General features: G+C 43.7%; 1 protein-coding gene across 2 annotated transcripts in view; it reads right to left on the bottom strand.

Moving 5' to 3' along the window:
- Positions 1–13357, bottom strand: part of FAM135B (family with sequence similarity 135 member B) — a 392360-nt gene that overhangs the window by 29024 nt on the left and 349979 nt on the right. For both annotated transcript variants that reach the window (XM_025214643.1, XM_006016449.1), the window contains exons 8-11: positions 9641–9794; positions 7057–7106; positions 3143–3298; positions 834–907 (exon numbers count right to left, since the gene is read on the bottom strand). In XM_025214643.1, the coding sequence (XP_025070428.1) occupies positions 834–907; positions 3143–3298; positions 7057–7106; positions 9641–9794 (434 nt within the window). The remainder of the gene's footprint in view (positions 1–833; positions 908–3142; positions 3299–7056; positions 7107–9640; positions 9795–13357) is intronic.

The following is a 13357-nucleotide window of genomic DNA, read 5'->3' as shown; positions in this document are numbered from 1 at the left end:
CCTACTCCACCCACCTCCATCCCAGGCAAGCTCCTGGCCTCCATACCAGACACTGTAGGTGGGAGAGGTGAAAACCCAGCCAGCAAACCTGCCACGAGGGGGGCGCAGGGGAGCCACTAGCAAAGGCCCCACTTCCCCCCTGCTGGGAGTCATGTCAGGGCCTTTCCCTTTTGCTTTGACAGGAGCCTTCATGCCTCCTACCCACTCTGCCAACTTACTGCACACTGGCAGAGACTGCCGCTGCCACAACCACCTGCTGCATCTTCTTCTTGGGGGCACCTGGCAGCAGCGCAGGACGCCATGAGTTCAGCTCTGGCCCGATTTTATCTGATGTTGGGGAGGCAGGAACACAGGGAGGGGGTTAGTGCCGGGGCTGAGAGCAGGGCCAGGCTGACTGCATCCAGGGAACTGGAGGCTCCCACCCCCTTGGCCAGCGCTGGGCTGCACAGCCTGTCTACACTGCCTTGGGCTTCCAGGGGCTGTCCAGGGTGCTGACCAGGGCAGGCTGCCCAGTGAGCCACCTTAAGGTGACTTAAGGTGTCCATGTGTAGATGTGCACCTAAATCACCTGAATGCACCTTAGGCTAAGGCTCATTAAGTTTAGACATGAATACATTCACATGTAGATATGCCCAGTGAGATCAGAATAGGCCCAGCATTGTCTGTATGAAACCCAAATGCCCACTGAGCGGGTTGAGGAAGAAAGGTGCAGGCCCAGGAGCATAAGAAGGGGAAAAAATATCAATGGCAGGAGGTCTTGCACAATGAGTTTGAAAGAACTTCCTTCTTTTGGTGCCCAAGTGACAGGGAAGGGAGATGCAGGAATGACTTACAGGCTTTCCTGAAAGGTCAGTACAGCGAGCTTCTGGTGCTCAGCAGAGAAGAAAGCTTCTGAGAATCTTCTTACCTGGATAGAAAACACACAGATTAAATGTTAGGACTTTTTAAAGAGGATGGGTCCACACATCTGCAAGAAAGTGGTGACCATAGAGATCAGGCTTCAGGTGCGTTGCAGCTGTTTTGCAGCACTGTAGGGGAGCTGAAGCTGTTTTGCCTCACTGGAGCAGCACAAAGCAAGCAGCGTGCTCTGGTGAGTATGCCTCAAGATGTTCGGGGATTGTTAGGACTGAAGGAAATGCCCCTTGGAAATCTATCACTCTGCTCAAACACTCACTCCGTATCTTTGCTCCGGCGCTGCACAGCTGTTGAACTCAACAATTTTCCCTGCGGCTTTTAAAATGAGGGTAATATATTTCTTTTTCCCTGCAACTTGCATAGCAATGGTGAATTTACTAAATGAGAACAGTTAACAGTCACAGTAATCTTTGACATCAAGATTTACAGTCCCTCCCCGGAGAATAATGGGCACTTTGTACATAACACATGGGCGAATAAGCCCTACAGGATCAGAAATGCATGCATCGGTGTCATGATCTTTGCAACTGAAAGCTCTCCAACTCTTTGCATGGTCATTAAAGAGATCAGCTCAGCAATTCTTAACCAGTTGTGAAATAGCTATAGTTGGAAGTAGCTGGCAAAGCACAAAGTGTGAAATAAGTTATAAAAAATCAATACTGCTATCTGCTCAGAAACAGGCCTTGGATTTCAGTCCAATATAATATGGAATCCAGCATATCCAGCTGCTAAATTCTAGTCTGTGCTAGTATGTACTGTAGTAATTTGTATTGCAGTACAGTATCCTAGAGTGACCACCAAAAACATGCATCGTAATGGTGCAGCCTCCCCCCAACCCAATCCCCAAGCTGTCTTCTGACAAACAGTTTTTCTTTCAATACATGAATGTCCCTTGCAAAAAGGCAGTTTAATAATATTACTTTCTATTTGAGTCTCTCAAAGCACTGTCCACAGCTGGTCAAGCATCATCACACCTGCTTGATATATGGGAGAACAGTAGCACATAGAGGATGATGGTGACATAGAAAGTTAGTAGCAGCCACATCTAAAATCCCAAACTCCGCTTCTAGGTATCTGCTGTAACCATTAGACAAAGCCACTTCTTCAGCATAAAGGTTGCATAAAGAAGGTATTTCTGCTTCTTACCTTTCCCTATAAAGAGGTTAGTTCTTACGTAAGATACTACAGCAAAGCAAGGCACTTAAGCACCTGCTTAGCAAAGCAGGCAAGCAATTCCACTGAATTCAATCTTAAATTAAGTGCATTTTTAAAGTAGAGGTCCAGTGCTCTTATCAATGTTCAGTATCAAATATACAAAAGCCAGTAGTGACTACTTCCAATTTGGTCCTACAGGTACCTCCACTTAAGTGCTACATCTGCTAAAAATTACGCACTGGCCCCAGGAAGGTAATACATACCAAGAAACCCATGATTCAGAGGGCAAGGATCAAGAAGAGAAAAGCAACGGGGGTACGTGCATTTCTAGCCTAGCGATGTAGTCACCGCCTTACGAATGAGAGTCCTGAGTTCTCATCTCTGTTCCCAGGACTGTTTATGCATTTTACATTACCCAATTATTGATTAAAAATCTTAAATAACCCCAAGAGCAGGGGCTTGGACCAGGTCTTCCCCTTCCCAGATAAAAATCTATAATGTTTATGAAGCAAAATTATTAGTGCAGCCCCTGGCCCCAGAAGCAGCCCCCTTTACATCAGCCCCAGCAGAGATCTTCCTTCCTCTCTCCGAGATGGGCTTCCTGGGCTTCGCTGTGTTTTCCCACTGATGGAACCATGACACTACCCAACTTCCTTTTTTCCCATTACTTTTTCATATGCTTGTGACAAGATATTTTGCAGAATTTGCAGATTTGTTGAAATCCGACAGGCTGCACTGTGACCACTTCTGCTATGGCCTCAAGTTTGCAACTGCTGTCCTCCAGGTGCCTTAGCATCCATGCCACCCCAGCTCCCATGACCCAACTGAAAACCTGTTGCTACTGCAAAGGCAAGGTCATTCCTTGCTCTTATTTGTTAAGGCAACAGCAGTGATGTGATAGTTGGAAGAAGCATTCAAAAAATGCCACTTGTTATCATTCACTTGTACATGTGGGGCCAGTACGAGGCCTTAGGCATCACTGGAGCAGTACATAGGAATTGCATATAATGCTAAACAGATTTCTTCCTGTAAGGTTGTTCTCACCAAACCCAAAATGGATTATATTGCATACCCTTAATGTGTGATGCTCCTGAGTAAGATAGGCTGTGATGTCTGGATGGAGTGTCACCACCTCCAGGAACTGAGTCCATAATGCCAGAAGATGGGAGCAAAGCCAGGTTAGGTCCTTGCTTATCTGTTCTGCTATCTTTTCTGGATTGTTCAGCAGCTGGAAAAGAAGAAGAAGGATGTTTGGTATCAGGCCAGTGATATGAAACAGAAAGAAGCTGGGCAAGTCTATATGAGATGCTAAATGCTCAGGAGACTAATTTTACTGTGCATTAGTGTGTCACGGCAAAAGCCGTGCTATGGCACTAATGCACAGCAGAATTCGTCTACTGTGCATTAGCATCAGTTAAAAGGCATGTGCTGGTGGTACAATGTAGCAGCACTGGTTACTGCACACTTAGTTAGTACCTGTTATTACAGGTACTAAACTTAATGAGCGGTAACCACAGCACATTCATGCACACGTAGACGTGCCCACTGAGACATCAGGTTAAGATTCCCTTTAAAAAATAAAAGGAATCTCAGCCATGAACTACAGTGATTCATTTTTCCTAACAGTGAATACTATTCCAGAGCAGGCAAGTTAATCTAAAATGATTTCTTTCAATGCATTTCTTTTTGTACAGAAATGGCCATGCTGGGCAGAAGTGGCTGTACAAAACAGCTGAGTGGGAAGTGGGCAGAGTGCTACACATAATTGACATTTCTTATTGCAGGTGGAAATAGGTGACTGCAGAAAATAGTTGTTGATTCCAAACTATCCACTTGATGGTGCTGCTAACTCTGCAAATGTAGAGTGATGAGCCATCTACCTTGAGAACCACGTCATTTCCATCCATGCCAGGACACTATACCACTTGTATGGCTTTTCCTTAAAAAATATAAGTATCTCCACAATACCAACTGCAAACACATACAAGCATTTTCCTTCTTTCTCTGCTGTACTTGTACAAAATTGAGAAATGGGTACCAGACTGGTGTGTTTTCTTTCGTAGTTTTAGGGTTGAAAGGGACCTCAACGGACCCCTAGTCCAACCGTCTGCCTGCATGGACAAAGGATGTACTGCTCTTAAAACTACTGTTATTTATAAACTCCAACATCTGCAGCATAGCACAATAATCGTATCTTTGGCTCCTGGAGCCTAAATAAGTCTTCCATAGGTCTCTAAACAGTAATTACAGCACTTGTGCCTTACAGTAAATGGATTTGTACAATGTCTCTAGCACAATGGGGCTTTGATCCATGTCTAGGGACCCTATGAACTTTTTTAATAGTGGGAATTGCTTAAAAATTCTCCTTGCTAGACTATCCCTTTCCATCTAGCATGTGTACAGGTTGAGCAGGATCCAACGTTGTTACACAAGCCTCTGCCCAAGGCTGGTAGCATTGAACCATAGATCAGGATTCAAAGTAAATCCTTCCCGGGAATATGTATGCAATAAATGGGGATGTCCATATTGTACTTAACAGGACTTTGACTGTTAAGTTCCCGATCCTGCTGATTGTTCAGTGTGGACAAGCCCCTGCACTAAATTGGACTACCGGTAAAATTAAAGGGGCATCTGGACAGCTGAGCTAGCCCTTGCGTGTGTGAGAAAAGTCCCTGCACTGTCAATCAGATTATTTACTACTGATTTGAAACATTATCCCCCGAGGTATTGTTCACCTCAGACATTACAGTACAGCCTTCAAAGAGGTGGCTTATTAAACTCAAATAGCATGATAGCTATTTTCCCCAGTTTATTGACTTTTAACCTTTTCATCATCTATAGTGAAAAAAAAAGGCATGAAAGGTCAATGTCAAGCACTAATAATGATGTCCCTTCAGTATAACAGAGTGGGGCATACACAAGGAGAGTTCAGTAGTTGGCAGGCATTAGACCAAGACTCAAAAAGTGCCTGCAACTCTTGGTCCTCAGGTATCCAGACCTCCTCAGATTTGCTCCATGAGCAGGGCTGAAAAGGATCACAAGCTTCTAATTGCTCCAGGTGCATCTGATCACCATAGTTTCCATGCCTGCCGGGACTTTCAAAAGGAGCCCAAAAGAGCCCACGCCACACATTCAAAGATAATGAGTCAGGGCACCGACATTTCAGAGGCTGTTTTAAAAATCAGCTATTAAAAGATTTAAATCAATGCCGGTGCTCTTTCTGTTCACCTTCTAGTTTCCAAATACCATTTTAAAAGCTTTTCTTTTTAAATGGAAGGATAAAAAAAAAAAATCTTACTTTCCTTTTTTAAAGAAAACCTAAGGGTTGAAATCCCATCTGCAATTCTGTCATCATAGAACTCATAGATTTCATAGATGTTAGGGCTAGAAGGGACCTTGCAAGATCATCGGGTCCAGCCCCCTGCCCCAGGGGTGGGAAGTCAGCTGGGGTCAAATGATCCAGATTATGGCCTCCCAGGGCCACAACAACCAGCCTCCTGAGCTTGTGAAAGTTGGCTTTCCTAAAATCAAGGGGTTAAAGTTGGGGCTCTGCAGAAAGGCACCAAATGCCATGACAGCCAGTCATGCTATGGGGATAGGAGGTATAATCACTACAAACTCCTGCATTTGGGGGTTTCATCCCTTTCTCAGTAAAGATTTATAAATCAAGGGTTTTGTCTGTCCTGAAGCAACTGTTTTCTTACCTGCTACTAGCAGCCCCAAATGCTAGTGTATGGTTATTATATGGTACTCACGGTGCTACCACGAGAAGAGGTCCACCTGGCCACCCTTCCCTTTAAAATTAAACAGGACCTGGGTACTTTGCTTGCTTAGGTTCCTTTGCCGATTCATTGCCCCTAACCTTCAGGCTTCTATCATAAAATGTTGACTGAATGAATCGTTATCGTCTCATGATTATGATCTTGGACGTTTGTATGGCATCTGCCAAACCCCAGTGAGGTAATCCTTCACAACACCCCCGAGAGGTACATAACTCCCCATGTTTTACAGAGGAGATGTTCAATGTTTCCTAACTCATGTGCTATCTTTAATACTCATGGAATTTAAAGCCAGAGGCCATTCAGTCATTTTGTCTGACCACCTATATATCTGAATTTCATCCCCGTGTTGAGCCCGTCAACCTCGTGTTTGCCATAACTTCCAAGAAGGTCACTAATCCTGGTCTGAAATCAAGAGGTGGACAACCCATTACTTTTCTTGGCCATTTGTTCCAGTGTTGATCAGCCTCACTGTAAACAACAGTTGTGACTTTTATTTAATATTAATTTAACCTCAGCCTCCAGTCATTTGGGGGGGGGGGGGTCATTACTTTTTTTCTTTTTTAAACTAAAGAGACTTTTCGTACCCAATGTGTTCTGCCCATGAAAATATTTCTACCCTGCCATGGCATGCTATCCATGGAAAGCAAAACAGATTGAGCTCTTTCAGTTCCTCACTGTAATGTATTTTCTCTGGTGTCTGAAACCATTTTTTACACCCTATCTGATTTGTCACCCTCCCTCTCAAAATGTGGACACCAGGACTTGAGAAGGCCATGTTCAGAAATAAAATGGCCTCCCTACTTTTACTCATTCTCCCTGCTTGTACACTCATTTAGCTCGAGTCACCCACATTTGAATATTTAGCCTCATATAATCAGTCCCACACCAGGCATTCAATAAGCAGCGGAGCCGTCATTATGACTGCCAAGTGGTAGCCTCCAACCTCAGTCTCAGTCCACTGGACCGAGCTTACCTCTGGGACTGGATTTAGTAAAGGAAACATCCGCCTTCATTAAAGCACCCTAGCCAGCCATGAAGTGGCAATGACAGAGGCTTTTTGTGAATTTACCTTCATAAGGGTGAAAATAAGTGCAAGAAATATTCATTTAACTTATTGCCAACACTGAATTTGCTTCCCTTCAACTGAGTTGTCTCAGAGCCTTTAGAAGCTGAGAGCGTGGATTGATTCCATTAAAGAAAATACCTGCAGCTCTGTACAAAGTTGAGATAACGTATCTTCCACAGACAGCTCCTCTAGGGGGGAAATAAAAAAAAAAGAAAAGAAAAGAAAGAAATCAAGCTGGAGAAGAGTTGGCATAAAACATTAACTCATAACTGTCAATCAAAATGAGCAGCTGTTCACTCAACAGTCCACATTTCATGGGCAAGAATCTCTTTACACCTGAACACAGAGTCTCCCTTCCAACAGATGCTTTTCCTAACAGCCGAGTCCTGCTCGTCTCACTCAGTTATCCCCGCTGGAGTTCAATGCGACTCTTAGCAAAGCAAAGGGGGCATGCTTTGGTCCTCCCTACACAGAACTGCTAGTGGCAGCAGCTCGGTATATAAAAGGAGCATCAGCACTACAACATGTCCTACTCCTCTTCCAGCCCACAACTCTGTGAACACCACCGCTGCAGCACGTTCAACTTCCAGAGGGTTTAACCGTGGTTGGGAGCGCCCTGAACTGCACAGGCAGTGTCCAATACTTTCCAGGATTATGGTCTTGGCTCACTTCATAATAGAAAGAGAGCACAGTGCCCTGACAAAACCCTGCCAGAGAAGCAAGTGCTTCTACCAATCATCATTCCTTGCATCTGCTCCTTGGTATCTGAATGATGAGTCAGGACAGGCTTGTAGCTCTTCCTGAAGCACTAGGTTTGCTGGCTTGATCTTGAAGGCTGATCTAGCAATCAGATCCATCTTAGGTTTGCAGACCATTTAGGCAATGCAAATGCTGTGCACAGTTTCAGGAGTGTTAGTTGTAGTCGTGTTGGTCTAAGGACATAGGCAGACAAGGTTCTTTGGGTAAATGTGATATCTTTTATTAGGTGAACCTTGTGATAACTCCAAGTAACCTCTCTGCTTTTTACCAGCTTCATTCTAGCACCAGATCAACATTCTCCTCTTTCTCCCTTTCACCTACCTGTCTTGCACTGATCGTCTCCCACCCTCTGATCTTCACTGCCACGCATTTGCATTTTCACAGACCTGCATTTTGCAGATTGGCTTCTATTCCACCCAGGAGAGCACACAAACACCAGCAGACACTCCCTATGCCTGAAGTAGGGTGTTTGTGCTCAAAAGCTTGCAAAGGACAAGTTTCCCAACTAGTTGGTCTAATAAAAGACGTCACATTTACCCAAAGAACCTTGTGTGCACAGTTTCATACACAAGTAGCGAAATAACAATATTTGCAGTTGGCAAAGCTGCATGTGGAACATCAAATCTGTGTGCAAACCAAGTATATATTTATCCACTGTAATTTGCCTTAAAATGTATATAGAAATGTATGTGTATTTGGGGCCATTTTCTATTTGCAAGCCATGAAGAACACAAGAAGCTATGGCCTTTGCTCTTCACAGCCTCTGGAGTGACCAACATATATGCATTATCTAAACCTGTGACCAGCTGCTAGGGCATATGCAGCCTAGCTTCTGCTGTGCACTTCATTACAACTGACAGGTTGAAAGGCCTGACTTGAAAGTCTCAGGTCTGTTTTTAAGGCTGTTTTCTCAGGGCTGAATCAGACCAACCAGTTTTTCAATTAGAGACAGGTGGTTCAGGGAGGAGACCAGGCATCCCGTAACCGTGAATGCAGTGAGACATGGACGCGGGAACCACCCAAGCATGGGAAGTGCAGCACGATGCATTCCATTTGACAGCCCTGATAGTACCTACACAGTCAAAAAGGAAGACATTTCCTATTTACAAAACCACCGATGCACAGAGTAAGGCATGTTTCATCTCCAGGATGGTAAATATAGCAATCAGATCATAGTTTTAAATAAAAATAAAAGCATCATCCATATTTCTTGAATCTAAGAAAAAAATGGAGGGGAAATAAAAAACAGCAGATGGATTGGGGATTGCTTGGTTTATAGGGAATTTTTTCAAGCCACAGCAAACATGAGTAGAAATTAAGCAGTGATATCCTGCAACCCTCCCCTCTCCTCCCCTAAAGGTATGGCCTCAAAATTATTAGTAGGAATGTAAAAGGTCTATACAGCCCTATTGGTTTATGCAGAGTATGATCATCTATTAAGCAAATAAACACAGGCGAATAGCAGAATGCATTGCAACAATTATGCTATTAAATAATTTCTGATTTGCTTTGGAATGTATTTTTTTAAAAACATGCAAAATCAGAACATGTTTTAAAAACATTTCCCCAAAATCCTGATTTTTGTTTCCCAAATCGAAAGACGGCTGCTTATGGAGTGGTTAATTCCAGAAGTTTTCCCATGCTAAAAGCTTAGGTCTTTAAAATGGAACTTCCTGCAGATATCATCCAAAGACCAAACATGCTTTTTTGTGTTTCTTCAGATCTTTTCATCCCTAAACACCCAGGGCCAGATCTCCAGTTGGTGTAGAGATCTTACAAGAGAGCTGATTTATAACAGACAAATATGTAGGTAATCATTCATGATTACCCTGACAAACACCAAAAATAAAACCAGGCCCTTCCCTTGCTAAAATCCTAAGGAAACAAGGCTTCCTTATGTCAGGGTGTATTAAAAAAAACCCACACAATCAACACAAAATGACTGAAAAGTCTGTTCACTTACCTAACTTCAGCTGCGGTAAATCTGGAATCTCCTTCATCAGGACTGTGTAGTAAATCTGAAGTCCTCTGTAAGCATTCAAGAGCAGCAGACACAAGTCCTTATGCCATTTGTATGCATGCTGCATGCAGTTTTCAGAAGGAACATAAAAGCTACCCTGGAGAAGAAAAACGGTAAGATCAACTAAGATGTGGATTGACATTTATGCTTCTTTCGTGCCGTTTTCGAAATCCAAGTGTGGACAGTTCATGTGCTTTTCCTTTCAAACCAATGGGCATGCTACCAGAGAAGAGATTTAAACCTCCCCAATCCCACTTGCAAGACATTTCCTTTTCCACCTTTAATTCTTGATTTCCCTTCACCTTCAGTTTCCAAAGCACAGTGCACCCTGATAGGAGAATATCCACAGCATAACACCTCTTTATTCTTTTCAGAAGCCTTAACTCCTTCTAGATTTCAAATTCAGGAAGTCAGGGGATTGGATCTGCTATGTGTGGGAAGCATTTGGGCAGATAAAAAGATGTTTAACAAAAAAGCATCCAAAAATAGTCACAATAAAGAAATAGTATTTTACATTTACCACTCAAGCTGTTGCTTGCATTATTGCTACAAAGTCAAAGGAACCATCAATTTAAAAACCACAGATCATTTGGGAGAAATGTCTGCCTGCAATTATTACGCTGGATGCCTAAAAATAACTGGGAAGAAGGAAAACATGTTTTGCTATTCTCTCAATGTATTTACTTGGCACATTTAGCGAAGAGTCAATTCCAACATTTCCCCCCCCCTTGGGTAATGAATTAAACTGACATCCTGCAGTTAGTTTTTAGTATGAGGCTTGAAAACACTTCCCCTTGTCATTTATGTTCCTTTTATCCAGCAACACGTGGGAGAGAAATACTTTAAAACAGGGAACCACAATGGTGAGACTGGAGTATCTGTCAGTGGGGCTCAGAGGCAAGTGTCTGTTATCTAATGACCTTTCAAATTGATGGTCTGCCATTAAGCTAGAGAAGAAACAGGCTCACATTTAAGGCCTTGTACCCAAATATTCTGAAACACAAAGAGAAATCAGATGCTGATAGACCAGGAGTAGGCAAAATACAGCCCCTGAGCCAGATCTGGCCCACATACGGTTTTCATGCAGCTCACCAGGTCTCTTGGCCTTGCCTGAGCGGCAGCTTAGGCACAGGAGGGTGCTGCCAGTCCCACTGCCCCAGGCATGCAGTGCGGCTGGGGTGACGCAGTGACCACACTCCACTGCCCAGGCACCCCAGCTTGTCTTCCCTCACCCACCACCAGGTGCATTGGACAGAGCAGATGGGTGGGATTTTCATTGAGACCAGTCTGGGACTCCTATGGACACGGCGCGTTCAGCCAGGTATACAGGATGGGGTTGCACCTGGGAGCATCATCTGCGAGTGAGACGGGTGAGCAGGGAGCAGGATGGGTGGATGGGGCCAAGACTGGGATCACAGGACGGTGACAGCATGGGGCCAGGGTCTGGGACAGAGCCACAAGTCCTCTCCAATACAGCACTGTTGCAGAGTGGTGCAGCCCCAATGGATTGATACCCAGATTGGGTCACCCCATGTTGCCAAAACTCCCTAAGTAGTCCTCCAGACCAAATAATTGCCCACCCCTGCGATAGACACATTGCCAACAGCCTTGCTCCTACCAGAGGATTAGACCTGCAAATTCCTACCACACCTGGGTAGAATAAGTCAAATAGACCAGTGGGTGCCTCTTTCAGCTGGCAAAAAAATTGCCCAGTTCAGCTCCATTAGCCCCTGCCAGACACTTGCACTACACACTTGCAGCATTCCCTGTGGACTCAAAGACCCTACTTTGGATTTCCAATCCCTACTCAGCAGTGTCTGGGAAATCACCTACTAATTTCAGTAGGTGCCCCCTCGTTCCAGTATTCTGGGACTTAGTGAGCAGTGGTTCCCTTTTCATTTGGTCCACACCCTTCATGATTTTATAGACTTCTAGCATATGCCCCCTCAGCTCTCTTTCCAATCTGAAGAGCCCTAGCCTTTTTAGTCTCCCCTGGTATGGCAACTGTTCCATGTCTCTGATCATTTTGATAGCTCTTCTGTGCATCTTTCCTAATCCTCCTACATCCTTTTTGAAATGTGGGGACCAGAGTTGCATGCACTATTCAACATGTGGGCACACACGCCCTTGGTTTGCATAATGACATGATGATGTTCTCTGTTTTGTTTTCAATTTGGTTCTTAATGATGACTAACATGTTATTGGTTTTTTGGTCACCAATGCATACTGAGCTGGTGTTTTTAGAGAATTATCTACAATGACTCCAAAGTCTTTCCCCCTCGAGTCATAACAGCTAGATCAGCATTGCGTATGTATAGCTGAGGTTATTTTTTCTCAGGTGCATTACCTTGCACTTGTCAACATGCATGTTCATCTGCCTTTTTATTTTTGCCCATTCACTTAGCTGGGTGAGATCTTTCTGCAGCTTCCCTCCACCAGCTTGTGACTTGGCTAGTCTGTTGTCTCTTCAAGGTGGTCCAACTCCTCATGCCTGTCTATTAGGACAGGTTGAACTGGCATGGGAATTTCCCCAGTGTCTTCTGCGCAAACACTGATGCAAAGAACTGGTTTATCTTCTCTGCTGTGGCCGTATCGTCCCTGACTGCACCTGGTCTAATAAAATATATCATCTGTACTATGAGTCTTGATTGCCTTTTCCTCTGTACCAACACAACTACAACCTGGATACCTGACACATGGAAGATACCAAATTTTAGCCATTTTTTTTTTAATTAAATATTCATATTTTCCCAGGCAGGAAGCAACTGTGACCACCTGAAACCTGAGCTCCTGCTCCTGCCTTTGTTTCAAGGTCATTTGCATCATCACAGATCCTCACAGGAGGTGAGAGCCTCCATACCAGCTATGAACTGCCTGCCCAGAGGAGTTTTCTATCTATTGACTACCCTGTGAAATATGAATTTTCATTTATACCCAGGAAAACTTTTACAATCTTTTCTCCAATGCCTGATGAAGGGTGTTTGTGCCCGAAAGCTTGCAATTAAGATTTTTTTTTTTTTTTTTGCAAAAATCTTGTTGGTCTAATAAAAGATATCATCTCTACTATGATTCCCAATTGCCTTTTCCTCTAAACCAATACGGCTACAACCTGGATACCTGTTACACCTTGCCATCTAATGGTTCCACCAATTCTCTAGCTGTTTTCTGATGTATTTTTAAAAGTTTTTTTTTAATTAACATTAGCATCTTTTGCTAGATTCTGCTCAAATTCTTTTTGACCTGCCTTATTTTGCTTTTTACACGTGACCCAAGAACAATGTTCTTGTTTTCCTCATTTGCCATCCGTTGTTGGAAAGGTGCCTTTCTGCCTTGAGTGGCCTCCTTAACTCTGCTATTAAGCTATTCAGGGGTTGTACTATATTGCTTGGTACCCTTTTTGATTAGGAGCATGCTCTTTTCCTGAACCTCTGATGTAGTATTTTTAAACAGCTTCCAAAATGCCGGTAGGGTTTCTATACATTTTCCTGCTCCTGTAGACTTCTTTCAATCTAATGTCCTCTTGTGTAATTTCCCTTCCTAAAGTTGTATATTGGCACAGTGGCCTTTTTTGGCTTGCTCCCTCCTACTAGGATGTTGAATGTGATTATGTTATGGTCCCTATTACAGATTGGCTCACCCATGGGTACCTCTTGAACCAGA

Source organism: Alligator sinensis, unplaced genomic scaffold (genome assembly GCF_000455745.1).
Source record: "Alligator sinensis unplaced genomic scaffold, ASM45574v1 scaffold721_1, whole genome shotgun sequence".
NCBI lineage: Eukaryota > Metazoa > Chordata > Crocodylia > Alligatoridae > Alligator > Alligator sinensis.
The sequence above is the reverse complement of the archived record's forward strand: the minus strand, read 5'-3'. Positions and strand labels throughout refer to the sequence as shown.